A 13,800-nucleotide genomic window follows, 5' to 3' on the forward strand; every position below is an offset into this window, starting at 1 on the left:
TTCCTGTAACATGCAGCCAATTGAAGTCTTTCTTCAGTTAGTTCAGTGATTCACTTTAATGCTTGGACCAAGAATTCCTTAACGGCCTTGACCTAGCAAACTTCCACTGATTGTCAGGAGCTCTGGCTGTGGGTTGAGGTGAACCCTCACTCCCTTGGCGGTTTCCAACTCTGTCTTGATCTCCACTTCCTGCCTATCCAAAGCCTCAAGATCAGCCAAAGACTGGGAACCTCCTAGGTCTTTCTGGAGAATATGCATAGCTTTTCAGAGTCCTAGGAATCCATTAGAGCTTCTCAAAGTTCTCCTTGGACATCTCATTTCCCTAATCTTCCTTTTAAATTTATGGCAACTCTGTTTGCCTCCACAGGCATCACTGTATTAGGCAGCGGTGACGTTAAGCAATTAAAACTTATTAAAACTGACAAATGTCCCGGACATAGGAATTTTCCCATGCGGAGAGCCCCAAAGGGGATTAGTAATGTCCTGGGGGTGGGGGCTTTTCCATGGCGAGAGCTCCCTGTTGGGTTTAATGATGACATACTGTAAATGACGTTTTACCAAGGAACTGTAAACAGGTCAGATGATGACAATATTGTTTTTTCTTTTTTTCCTTTTGGTACTGGGGATGGAACCCAAGGGCATTTTACCACTGAGCTGATCCCTGGCCATTTTTACTTTTTATTTTGAGATAAGATCTCACTAAGTTGCTTAGGGCTTTGATAGGTTCCTGAGGCTTGTCTTGAGCTTGTAATCCTCCTGCTTCAGCCCCCCAAATTGTGATTACAGGTGTGTGTCATGGAGCTCAACTAGGGACAATATTTAGGGGGATGGAGTTGTCCAAGGAATTCACACCCCAATATGTTCTTCCCAACCCTGGTGTGTGTGTGTGTGGGGGGGGGTTCTTTCTTTTCTTTTTTCTTTGGATAATGGGGTTTGAATCCAGGATACTACCAGTGATCTAAATACTCAGGCCTTCACACACACAAACACACACACACACACACACACACACACACACACACACACACACGAGTCCCTAGGAATCCTCCCAGTTGGGGAGGTTTGGGGGGCCTTGGAAAAAGACAGTGGGAGCCAGGATCCACCCCTGGACCCTGATGCCTGGCTTACTGTCCCCTAGGCCCTTTCCCTGGGGAGATGTCATATTTTGAGCACTTTGTAGCTAGAGGTTATATATTCATGATCCTCGCAACTTACCAGAAAGAAAATTAACTTATTTCCACTGGACAGATAAACAGAAGCTCACAGAGGTCAAGTCACATGCTGAAAGTTAGAGCACTATGGGTGGCAGAGAGGGATCCTACTTCAGAGTGTTGGGTATCACCCAACCCAACATCCTGGCCCTGGGGATGGTGAGGGGGCTGCAGAGACATCTCTGATGGAGGTGTCCATCATGAAAACTGTTGAGCATCAGTGATAGAGCGCTTGTCTAGCACATGTGAGGCACTGGGTTCAATCCTCAGCACCATGTAAAAATAAATAAAATAAAGGTATGGTGTCCATCTGAAAAAAAAAATAGCATAATAGGTTTGAACCCCCTATTTTATACACCCAGGAAATGTCCCTTTGAAGGCAGTCACAGAGCAGAGAACAATAGCAAAGTAATAGATGTGGCTTCCCCTGCCACTCCCACCTGCTGAGGCAGCTCCCAGGTTAACTCCTGCCTTGTCAGGGCCAGAGCTTCCGGGCCAGGCACCAAAACCCAGTGTGGCTAGGTTAAGGTCTGGCTGGGACTTGAGGGCTCTGGGAGAATTGGACCATCTGCTGCACAGGCTCAGCTTCATAGAGCCCATGGGCCTGGGTACCCGGAGCCCAGCCAGACCCCCTGCAAGTCTAGAGTGGTCTAGGGAGGGCAGGAGGGCAGGATGGCAGGTTACCGAATGTCCTGCATCGTGACTAGAGCTTCACCCCCTCCCACTGAGCACACACAAAAAAGGGGGACACAGTTATTATCAAAAAAATTCATACAAAACAAACTTTATTGTGGTATTTCAGAAATGTTGAGGATATCATAACTACGGTGCACTTTCAAGTGCTGGGTTGTCTTTAGTCACACAATCTCATCACAACCTCACAAGCACCCTGAGAGACATCTACAGGTCACTTTGTGGGGGACTGGAGGGAGAGGACCCAGTAAATTCCACTGACAGGCCTCCCCGCTCCAGGTCTTCAACACGCTGGGGCCGCAGGACAGAGAACCGCAGCCTTGGCGACAGAAATGAGGAATCCACTACCCCCTCTGCACACAGCACCCCGAAAAGGAACACCCTGGTGTGGGCAGAGAGGTTTCTCTTTGCTACACTGTCCCGAGCCCAACTTTCCCTTGGGGAAAGAGTAGTACAGTGACCACCAGCTCCCTGCCTCCCTCTCTGTCCTGCCTGCTGCTGGCCAGGCCCCCTGACCCCAGGCCAGGATGAGGGCAGGGCTGCGCCTGCTCCCTCTGCAGAGATAGGTCCAACCTGCTACACCCGGGAGCCTCTCTCACGAGCCTTCCCCAGTCCTAGGTGACCACACTGTGGCAATTGCGTTGATCTGCCAGCGACACACAGGACACGTGGCGGTATCCCTGAAGATCCGCTGGGCACAGGAGCTGCAGAAGTGTGAGTGGCCACAGGGGTCAAGACAGGTGTCGGCAGCATGGTGGAAGCAGATGATGCACTCGTTGTCCGGTGTGACTGGAAAGAAGAGAACACAGGCTGGGGGCACGTGGGGCAAGGGGTGGGCCACTTCTCATGATCTGATCCCAGGACAGAGAAGGGTGCTATCTTCTGAAGATGACCTCACGTGACCACGCTCCTGATGTGATCAAGGGAAGAAGACGGACACACGGTCGTCCGCCCTTGGTCTAGGTTTTGGATCTCATGGTTACCTGTGGTCTGAAAATATTAAATTTTTTTCTGGAAAATTCCAGAAATAAAATTCATGAATTTTAAATGATTGCTATTACACTACCGAATCATCCTGTTTTATCACTCGTTATTGTTGGGAATGTCTTACTATACTCAATTCATAAATTCAACTTCTTCATAGGCATCTATAGGAAAAGCCAAGTATATAGGGCTACCCACGGTTTCAGGATTCAGAGGACCACCATGAAACATGGGGACGTGGATTATGAAATTCCAATTTTGAAAAAAAAAGAAAACAAAGCCCAACACTTGTCCATCTGCGCCTGCATGCACACCTATGCTAAAAATACTGGAAGAAATCCACCCAAGAGGTCCGGGTGGTTTTAAAAACTTTCTTCTTGGCCTGGTACTATGATTGTAATCCCAGTGGCTCAGGAGGCTGAGGCAGGATTGCAAGTTCAAAGCCAGCCTCAGCAACTTAGAGAGGCCCTAAGCAACCTGTCACAAAATAAAAAGAAAAAAAGGTCTGGAGATGTGGCTTAGTGGTTAACTGCCCCTGGGGGATCAATCTCTGGTACCATTAAAAAAAAAAAAAAAATCTTGGGGCTGGGATTGTGGCTCAGCGGTAGAGCGCTAGCCGGGTCCGATCCTCAGCACCACATAAAAATAAAGGCATTGTGTTGTGTCCATCTACACCTAATAAAATAAATATTTAAAAAAATCTGTATCCCTTAATCTTATTTCTATTTGGCAAAATTTTACAATGAATGTAGATTACTTTTGTACAGCAAAGGCATAGATAGCATTATGTGCTCCTGATGATGCTCTAACAAGAGCACTGTCACTTGTAAAGCCAGCCCTTGCTCTAGAAGGCAGAGCTTTAAAGTCTCCATCCCCGGCTCTGGGGATGGAGAGACTTGACGCTGTCTGCGCCCCACGTCTTCGTGCTTCCTCCCGCTCCGGAGGGGCTGCTGGAGGTTGGGGAGTCTACTCACCTTCCTGCTCAGGCACAGCCTCCTCCCTGCGGACGGCCGGCATGGCGGTGGGACCCAGGCTGGCTGTGGGGTCTGAGACAGAGAGGGAGTCAGGACCGGGGGAACAGCCGCGGGCGCTCCAGCCCGCCTGTCCCTGCGGCAAAGCCTGCTGTCCCTCTCCCCTGCCCCACCCCTCCGCGCCTGCACTCGGGTCCCCCATTGTCTCACCCAGCAGCTGGATGGCTTTGGTGGTGCCGTACACGTCCATCACCGCCCAGAGCGGCGCGCCCAGGAGCAGGCCTTTCCGCAGAAGGAGGCGGCGGCCCGCGTTGACCTTGGCAAAGAGCCGGCCCCGGCGGTCCACCCAGAAGCAGACCACATTCCCGGGGAGCACGCTGCCTTCAGGCAGCACCGCGGCCCACGTCGGGCTCAGCTCCTCCAGGTCCGGGCACACGAAGGGCGGCAGGCTAGGCGCGGACACGTGCGCAGGGTCCAGTCGCGTGAAGCCCACGCGGAGGCCACCGCACCAGCCGCCCTCATGCTGCAGCACGCGCAGTGCCACCCGCTCTCCGGGGGGCACCGGCCGCTGGCTGAACACGATGCCGTCGTAGAAGGTGGCGCGCCTGCACGCGGTGCTCGCCAGCGCGTCCAGATACACCTGCGCGCCCTTGGTGTCCTCGTGGAAGCGCAGCGCCTCTCGGGGAGCCTCGGTGGCTGTGGGGCAGGGTGGGGACATGGAGCAAGTCAATGTGAGCCCGGCCCGGACCCACTGGCTCTTTGAGGGAACTCCCAGCACCCCAGGATCCCCAGCACTCTGGGCCACCTTCACATCCCCTGGAGGGTCGTGTCCACCTTGCCCAGCTGCCTTGACAGCAGCACCTTCCCTGAACAGACTCTCACCCCTCACCCCAGGGACGCCCGGAGATCTGCTCAGAGCCTGGTGGGAGCCCACTCTGACTTCTGGATCTGATTTCCTCAGCAAACCTACTAAATGCTCCTTCTCCCCAAGGAGGATAAGAAAATGAAAGACACCAATGCCTGTGCCAGCCTCTAAACCCCATCTGCCCAAAGGTACTGCCGTGTTCAGTGGGCACAGCAGGCCCACGTATTTATGTTTATTACGTCCATTTATTCTCACTCTGGGGCCCAGCCCAGGAGTAGCTGGGCCCACATGCCAACGGGGGAATTCTCTGGCAGATGGCGGGTTCTTTTCTGTCTGCTTCTTTGACCTTGACATTTCCCCACAGGGAACCTGCTTTGCTGGTGGAGGCCCTGCCCCACCCTGGAAGGTGACTCCTCATCCTGGGAGTCAAGGGACTCTGCAGCTCCTGAGCAGGTAGGGGTGCAGGCTGGAGAAGGAGGCCAGGATCATCTCTTGGGAATCCAGAGGTTGTCTTAACAAAGCCAGTACTGGGCTTTGCAACCAGGGGACTTCCCAGAGGACGCCACTTGGCAGCCAGGAAGGGAAAGTTCCCTGTTGGCTGGTCCTTGTGGATCTGAAGCCTGGAGGAAGCTGGTGGAGCTTCCTGCCCCAGGACTGCACCTCCCACCCCTGGGCCCCTCCTCCTTCAGGACTACAAGGCTGTGGCCCTGCTGTTCCAGGGCTGGGCCTGGAAGCTGGCTACTGCTTTGCAGTTAAAAATAAAAAGAGCCAGGCTGGGGTTGTAGCTCAGTGGTAGAGCACTTCCTAGCATATATAAGGCACTGGGTTTGATTCTCAGCACCACACGTAAACAAATAAAGTAAAAATTCATTGACAACTAATAAAATATTAAAAAAAAAAAAAAAAAAAAAAAAGCCAGGCATGGTGGTGCACACCTGTAATCCCAGCAGCTCAGGAGGCTGAGGCAGGAGGATTGCAAGTTCAAAGGCAGCCTCAGCAATGGCGAGGTACTAAGCAACTCAGTGAGACCCCCGACTCTAAATAATACAAAATAGGGCTGGGGATGTGGCTCAGGGGTCGAGTTCCCCTGAGTTCAATCCCCAGTCCCTACTAAAAATAAAAAGAGGTAAACTTATTCAGAACTTGAACCAGAACCCAGCCAAGGTTACGTCCCCCAATTGGGTCGCTTTCCCCTGGTCTGCCCTGACCCTGCACAAGCCAGCCTCATCCCAGCAGGGGCCAGGGAGGGGAGACTCCATCTGGCCAGGCACAAGGGACACCTTTGAGACCACAGTGATCCACTCTTGACCTACTGAAATGTCCTTCCCCAAGGCATAGGGACAAGTGCCTCGTGACCTATGAACAGGCCTCCGCAGAGCCCTGGGTGTCCACACTTGCCCAGATCCCTTCTCCTCAGGCTTGTCCCTAAGCCAGGGGGAGCCTCTGGGTCAGCACCTCTGGACTAGAACCGGAACACAAGGCCCTGACATCAGCGAGCCTGCCCTGCACCCACCCCTGAGATGCCAGCGCAGGCAGCGGGGTCATGTTTGCCCCCCGGACCTGCTGCCTGGGGCTCAGTCTCCTTAGCCAGAGACGGGAACCCTCACCCGACAAGGCTCTGGAGTCTCTGGTCACCTGCCCAGAGACCCTGAACATGAAGCATTCGTTGCCTGGCTGGGCCGGGGGCAGGTAGGAGCTCCTGGTACCAGCTCCGACCAGAGAGTGCAGGCCACCTCACACGCACACTCAACTGGATCAGCGCCTGCCCATGGAGAGACCAGTCCTGTCACCATTGAGAGGCAGGAAAGACTGTTCCTGAGAGTCCCCACAGCCTCTGGGAACAAAACTGAAGGGCAAATAGGAGCTGCCCCAGCCTTGCCCAGCACACACCCTGCAGGAAAGTGGTCCCCGTCCCTGTTGGAACAGAAACTAGAGACTGGCCACACTCAGCTCCTGGGGCCTAAAGGGTGACCTACAGAGAAGAGCTCTTCCTGGCTCTGATGGGAGTTTCCACCCACCTTGTCCCCACCCCCAGTCCCATGCCCTAGACAGTTGGGACCGAGACTCAGGCCAGCCTGACCCCTGGCAGGACCTACTCTAGGGGCAGGGATGGGACAGAGGGAAGGTTCATTGCCCAGCCACATCCTGGGGAAGAGCCAGGGCACGGACTGGCTGGGCCCAGGCCAGGGAGCAGGGGAAACTCCCTGGGAAGGTCCTCAGTGAGTGCGGGAGTCCCTTGGCAGGACGGGAGAGCAGGCCTTGACCTGAAGAGGAACTTGACAGTCTGCGGAGCTCCACCCAGCTCAGGAGCCTTCCCAGCGAGTGACTGGGAGCCCTGTGTTCACGTCACCTAAGTTAGAGGGACTGAGGGGACACACTGGAGGTGTTCTCCCTAGGCGGACAGGACGTGTGAGCACCCTTCTCTCAGTGGCCCACTTGGGCTACTGTCCCTACTTCAGACAGGCAGCACCTTCTCAATAGCCTCCTGAGCATGACACTGCAAGGTGCCACCACAGCAGGACAACACAGAGCTCTTTGGGGCTTAGTCTCTCTGCACTTACTCTCCTGTACGGTTGTTTTGGTGGTTCACTGCACAAGGCCCAGGTTGAGTGTGGCTGAAGCCACCCTGGTCCATGCAGCCCAGCAAGGGCCTATAAGACACCACCCACAAGGTCCCCTTCCCTTCCTTTGCACAGGGCTCTGCCACCTGAACTTGGAGCTGGGTCACAGGGGCATGAAAAGGGTGGACACTTACTTCCATTCTGCCTGGTTCCTCCCCCAGAGCCTTGCAGGAGTCGCCCTGGTGACACAGGCCACCCAGTCATCCCATCCCCAGTGTGGGGAATGGAAGAGGTGGGCAGGGGCCCAAAGTGGCTCTCCAGGCAGGTCTGTCCCACTGGCTGGGCTGACACAGGTTCAGAGAACCCAGGTGCCCCAGCACCCTCACACCCACAAGTGGCTGTTATTGGGGGCCCCATTTTCAGGCAGGATCCCGAGGCTCAGTGGAGCAGTGGGACTTACCCATGGCTGCCGTGGAGGGACAAGGGCTGCACGCTGGGCTGGACAGGGACCCACCCTGGCAGCAGGAAGTTCAGGAAGCACTAATCACATGCTTTGGAATGTCTCCACCCCGGGACAGGTAGAGTCAAATTGCAGAATCCCTGCAGCTAGGGTCTCAGAACTTAAGTGTCATAGGGTCAGTGCCTGCTCCACTAGGGCCTCTGGATCATTGTCGTCTTCATTGCCACCCCTCAGCCATCAAGACTTTGAGGGTACCAGGCGCCCACTCAGCTATCTGCAGCCTCTGCCTCTCCTCTCCCCACCCTGCAGGGGACACACTCAGAGATGGGGGAAGCTCAGTGACACCACATTCTGCCAGCCACAAGCAGGGGATCCCAGGCCCCAGGCCCAGGTCCCAGCCACACTCAATAGGAGGCTGCCTCCTCTATAGCGCTGTCATTGTCCTGCCTGGAATGTAGACCAGATTGTCACAGCAGTGGCGGGTCTGGGAGCTGGTATGTGAGCCTTCTGTGCCCACCAGGGAGCCCTGAGCAGTGGCTTTGGCTCTTTGCCTAGGAGGGCATGTCCAGAGACACACCGTCCTGATTGTCTTTGAGGCTGAAGGACCTGGTTCTCCTTCTTCTACCCGCCAGAGGCCCTTCTACTAAGGAACACCTGTGGCCTCAGGTGAGGCTCCCAGAGGGACTTCCTGCCTGATCACTCTGTAGATTTGTGCCTTCTAGTAGTCCTGTGAAGCCAGTAGGATGGGTCGCATTGTCCCCTGCCTTCAGATGAGGAAACCGAGCTTTAGGTTCCCCCAGACCTGCTGGAGCTGAAATTCTACCTGCTCAAGAGCCCTGCTTCTTGAGCATTCCCGGTTCTCTACAGGCCCCGAGAAGCATCACTGTGGCCATCCTGGACCCAGATCACCCAGGTCCTGTTGGACTTTCTGCAGAGACAGGAAACTCACCATGGCACGGGGAGCCAAGTGGTGTCAGACGCCTCTCCTGAGCCACAAAGACACTGCCTGCACCTCTACCCCACAGACTCCCACTGCAGCCATGACCCAGCCCTCTCCACTTCTCGCACCCCTGGCCCAGGAACCCAACTCAGGGGATGCAGGAGGTATACTCACAGGCATTGGAGCAGAGGTGGGCTCCCATCAGCCTGGGGTCCTTGGGCACAGGTCCCTGGGTCTGGAGAGAGTTGTCTTGTGAAGACCAGTGGTCAGGTTTCCAAAGACTCAACAGGTTCCCTTTTTTATGAGCCAGAGATCATGTTACAGAGTTGATGATTAATTGGATTGGCTGTCAAGCATTACAATATCCTGGGGATTTCCTGGTAAGTTCTCCTGGCTTGCAGCAAACTTGCTGCAGCTAACCAGCCTGAGAAAAGGAAACAGGAACTGGGGACTTGGTCTGGGTAGGGCTAGGGTAGCCTTCTGTCTGACTTCTGACCTATCTCAACCCGGCTGTGCATTCGAATTGCCCAAGTCATGTTAATAAGCACCTGAGTCCAGACTTGCCCACAGAGACGCTGGTTCCATTGATCAGGGTGGGACCTGGACAGAGGAATTTTAAAAAGGACCCCTGGTGCCGGGTGCGGTGGTGCAAGCCTGTAATCCCAGCCACTTGGGAGGCTGAGGCAGGAGGATTGCAAGTTCAAAGCCAACCTCAGCAACTTAGTCAGGGCTAAGCAACTCAGCAAGATCCTGTCTCAAAATAAAAGATAAAAAGGGTTGTGGATGTGGCGCAGTGGTTAAGTGCCCCTAGGCCACTGCTTCAGGCCCTGACATACAGAAGGTGCTCCATGTTGCTGAAGTGGAATTCAATTGAATGAGTGGCATCTCAGAATGTGTGCAGTGGTGTCTGCCCTGGGTCTCCAGCACAGAGGAGGGGGCTCGGCAGACAGAAGGGGAGATGGGGAGGTGGTTCCCCCAGACCTGCTGGAGCTGAAATTCTACTCTGCAGAATTTGCCACCCAACGCAAATGGCCCGGCAGAGGTCACACCAAAGGCCTGCTGGCTCCTGACTTGTCAGCTCTGGCAAAGAAGTCAGAGCCATCTTCTGTCCCTTTGATGGCTCACAAGGAAACTGAGGCTCGCGGAGGAAGGAGCTTTCTCTTGCCCAGTGTTTTTTATGGGGCAAAGAATCTTCTGTGCATCTTGTTAAAAACAGATTGCCTCAGAAGGTCTGGGGCCTGCGGGGATTCTGTGTTCCTAACTTCAGGTGCCAAGGCCTGACTGTGGTGCAGGCCTGAAGTACCCTGGCCCTTCACTCCCAGACGGAGCCAGCCCCAAGACCCCAGATCAATGTCACCTTCAGTCCTTGTTCAGAACGCTTCAGAGGATGAATAGCCCCTGGGCATGTCCCTGGGGGAACAGAGGATGCAGTAGGCTGGGGAAGTGACAGGGCAGGAGAGAGTGGAGAATCTGGAGACAGGTTCTGCTCCTGGTATTACCTTGAGCCGCTCCCTTGCTCTCCCTGGGCCCTGGGGTTTCCAGGTATAAAACAGGAAGTCACAATAAGCTGGCCTGGGGGTCCCTTCCAGCCTAACAGGCAACAGGCTGCGGCTGTGGATTTGGAGAGAGGAAGTTGGCGGCAGCCTGGCCCTGGTTACCTTGAAAGACATGCCGCAAGCCTGGACCGCCTTTCTTAGGCCACACCCGCCAGGCTCCTGGTTTTTTGCCTGAGAAGCAGTTTTGCAGAGGCCAAGGGCAACTGGGAAGGAGTCAATGCCAATCACAGGGAGCCCGAGGTTGATAGTTCTTGGTGGTAACAGCTGGCCCCGTCCCCTGGTTTATGGTCCTGGCTGGCCCAGCTGAGGGAGCCAGGCTAGGGTAACCCCTAGTGCCCTCTGGCAACCTTGCCAGTCTCTGGGCGGGGCTGCTCCCTCCTCCCCCTCCCAGGCTCCACCTGTAGGCCCACTGCCTGGAGCACCCTGCCAATAAACCACATTCCCACAGAGAGATGTGTGCAGCATCTTATCAGGGAAACCAGGACTGGGGATTCAGCCTGTCTGGAAAAATACTGGGGCCAGCTGTGGCCTGCAGGCTACCTGCAGCCCGCAGGGGGACTGGTGGGTTTGCAGGACCTCGGTGCGTGTGGACATTCCAAGATAGTGAAGCCTCCTCGGGCCCAATGTCCAGGGGACAGGAGTGCCAGGTGAGCCCTTGACTCACTCCCACGTGAACTTCTTTAACAAACTGACAGGTTCAGTCCATGCCCCCTAAAATACGGTGCCTCCGCCTTTGGGAAGGCAGCAGAAGGGGGAAGGCAGGAGCGGCCTTGCCTTTCTGTCCTGAAGCAGATGGTCATAGACCCTCAGTGGCTTCCTTACCTTTGAAGACAGCGACGGGGAAAAGAATCTGGACAAACCGGCCTGGCTGAGCTCCCCCTGGCTTCTAACCACCAGTTCCTGCCCCTCCATCCAGCCAAGCTTCAGCACAAACAGCCACACTTCATCACACTGGGCGTAAAAACACACAGATTTCCCTGTTTCTTCAGGCCTTACACTTCTGAGGGCCCTGAGTCCCTCATTAAATAAGCCCTCTCTCTTATTAATCTGTCTTTTCTGAAATCTTGTCTTAATCTGTAATTGGGGGTCTTAACCACCAGCCTACCAGCAGGTAAGCAAAGATCGAACTTCTCCCTTTAAGATACTGTTGTCCTGGAACCACACTAGATCAACTTGGTACTCCTCTCGGAAACTCCTCAGGCCCTAATTATTGCAACCATTCCCATTTTACACACAGGGAAACTGAGGCACAAAGTGGTCAAGCAACTGGTTCCATGATCGGGAGGCAGGATTCGGTCCTTGCACTGTGGCTGAAGAGCCGGTGCCTTAACCTCCCATTAGTCCCTCTGGGGTTCATCACTCAGGGTACTTGGCACCTGGTGAGTATTTTGTTGTTATTAGTTAACATTCTGGTGCTGGACTGTGCTGACGCATAGTAGAAGCCTTATCAGGTAGTTGCTGATTGGTTGCCTCAGTGTGTGTGTGTGTAAACCGCCCCGCGATGGAGACTGGACCCTTCCCTTTCCTTTAGTGCCACTGGCAAGGCAGAGCTGGCGTCTGGCAAGTCCTTGTAACTGCTCTGAAGAGTGTGACCGGCCCTGGAAACAGGGGAGCCTTTGACAGAGATTGGAGCGACCCCTGCTGGCTGTATTCGGTACTGCCGGATGCCCAGAGGCCCCGTGAACCCTCAAAGCTGGGGTCGGGAGATGGATGAGAGGGTCTGAGGCTTCTGAGGACTCAGCACCCCCTCCCTGCACCCTGCAGCTCCCCACACCCTTTCTCTCCCCAGGGAAGTTTTGTCACCTCATGGGGACCCTCAGTGATATGCAGCCCTCAATTTGCCCAGGGTCCTATCATTAAAAGTACTTTTGTGCTGGGTACCCTGCCTGGTGCACGCCTGTAATCTCAGCGACTCAAGAGGCTGAGGCAGGAGGATCGAGAATTCAAAGCCAGCCTCAGCAACTTAGCAAGACCTTGTCTCAAAATTTCAAAAAATTTTTTAAAGGGCTGGAGATGCGGCTCAGTGGTTAAGCACCCCTGAGTTCAATTCCCCACTTCAATATACACACACATAGAATGCATAGATGTGAAAATCACATCTGCATCAAACACGCACAGGTCTTTTTTCCCTGTCACTGTTCCCGAAGCAATTCAGCCAAGCAACCACGTGCATTGCACTAGATAGCACAAGTAATCTAGAGGTGATTTCTAACTTACACAAATCGAAGATCCTTATGTAGAAGGGACTTTAGAGAAGTGGATTTTGGCATCCTGAAGGTTCTGGAACCAGTCCCCATGGACGCTGGGGCAAGACTCCACTGTTACCCAAGTCATCGGTGAACCTCAGGGCTGCGATGTTGATGAGATTCAGAGCCCCACCCCCACCCCCCCACCCCCCCACCCCGTGTGGGCGCATCCTACCGGGCTCAGGAGGAGTTTCCCTTTGGGAGTTGGTGATGGGGAGGAGCACCAGGCCCTTGGGATGCCGGTCCCTCAGGTGGTCCTTACCTGATCACACAGGTGTGCATACACACAGAAAACCCACCCGACAGACCCTCCGGTGCCATGGCATCCACCTTGGCTAAATTCCCTCCCTGCCCTAAAATTCTCCTTCTGAAGGCGCTGGTGAAGGTGGAGTCTCCCTGGGCTTGGCCAGCACTGCCACCTGGTGGAGAGAAAGGCACTGACTGTCCCCATACCTGAAGGGACACAGTGGGCCACAAAGGCGGCCGGCCAGCCCACTTTGTGCCAGTTGAAAAACCAGCCTCTACCTCAGAGCAAAGCCTGTCCAGGAAGGGACATGCCTTTGTCCTTGGAAAGACCCACAGAGCACTCCTAGGCACACACCCACCCTGCTAAGTTGTTTCTCTACAAATAACAGGAGAGATCTGCTGCCCCAGGTGTCCCTGACTCAGTCAGGCTAGGTGGGGAGCCATAGCCACCCCCTAGCAGCCACCAATCAGCATGAGACAGGGAAATACCTGGGCTGCCAGATGACCCCCCAGTAGTTTATGGTGGTTGATAACGTGTTGGGAAACCCTGTAGTTCAGCACGTACACCCCTCTTGGCTTAAACCAATCAGTTCAAACGAATACCCCTTTTGTACTGACCAATCACCCCTCTCCAACTTGTTCCCGCCAGTGAATGTGCTAATCATGTTTTAGAGTTGTTGTTTGATTTTCCCGCGGTGTGTGATGATTTGCTAAGAGAGGCTATGATGTATGTGGGGGTCCCTGCCTTCTCCAAAGAATGTATAAAACTGCTGCAAACCCTGGGCTCGGGGCCTCTCAGTGTCACCAGTTGCTGTGTGCATGGAGGACCGAGCTAGCTCGCAATAAACACCTCTTTGCTGCTTACATCGATCTTGGGTCTCTGGTGGGCCTTTGGGGGTCCCGAATTCGAGCATAACACAGTGTCCCCGGACACTCAGTCTTGGTCACCCAGTCTTTTTTTTTTTTTTTTGTCTTTTAGCCACTCCATGCAGGCCATGTTGTACCTGCTACCAGAGAGGCAAACAGGCCTGGGACACTAGGGGAACCATGGCAGGTTATGTCCAGGG

General features: G+C 54.3%; 1 protein-coding gene across 1 annotated transcript; it reads right to left on the reverse strand.

Annotated features, from left to right (window-relative positions):
• Positions 1-1,964: 1,964 nt before the first annotated feature.
• Neurl3 (neuralized E3 ubiquitin protein ligase 3) lies at positions 1,965-10,428 on the reverse strand. Its single transcript, XM_005339616.3, has 4 exons — positions 8,860-10,428; positions 4,070-4,555; positions 3,863-3,934; positions 1,965-2,693 (listed from the first exon to the last, which is right to left on the reverse strand). The coding sequence occupies exons 1-4, from the start codon at positions 8,885-8,887 to the stop codon at positions 2,500-2,502; spliced, it is 780 nt and encodes a 259-aa protein (XP_005339673.2). The 5' UTR covers positions 8,888-10,428; the 3' UTR covers positions 1,965-2,499.
• Positions 10,429-13,800: the final 3,372 nt, after the last annotated feature.

This window comes from Ictidomys tridecemlineatus, chromosome 12, assembly GCF_052094955.1.
Source record: "Ictidomys tridecemlineatus isolate mIctTri1 chromosome 12, mIctTri1.hap1, whole genome shotgun sequence".
NCBI classification, from domain to species: domain Eukaryota; kingdom Metazoa; phylum Chordata; class Mammalia; order Rodentia; family Sciuridae; genus Ictidomys; species Ictidomys tridecemlineatus.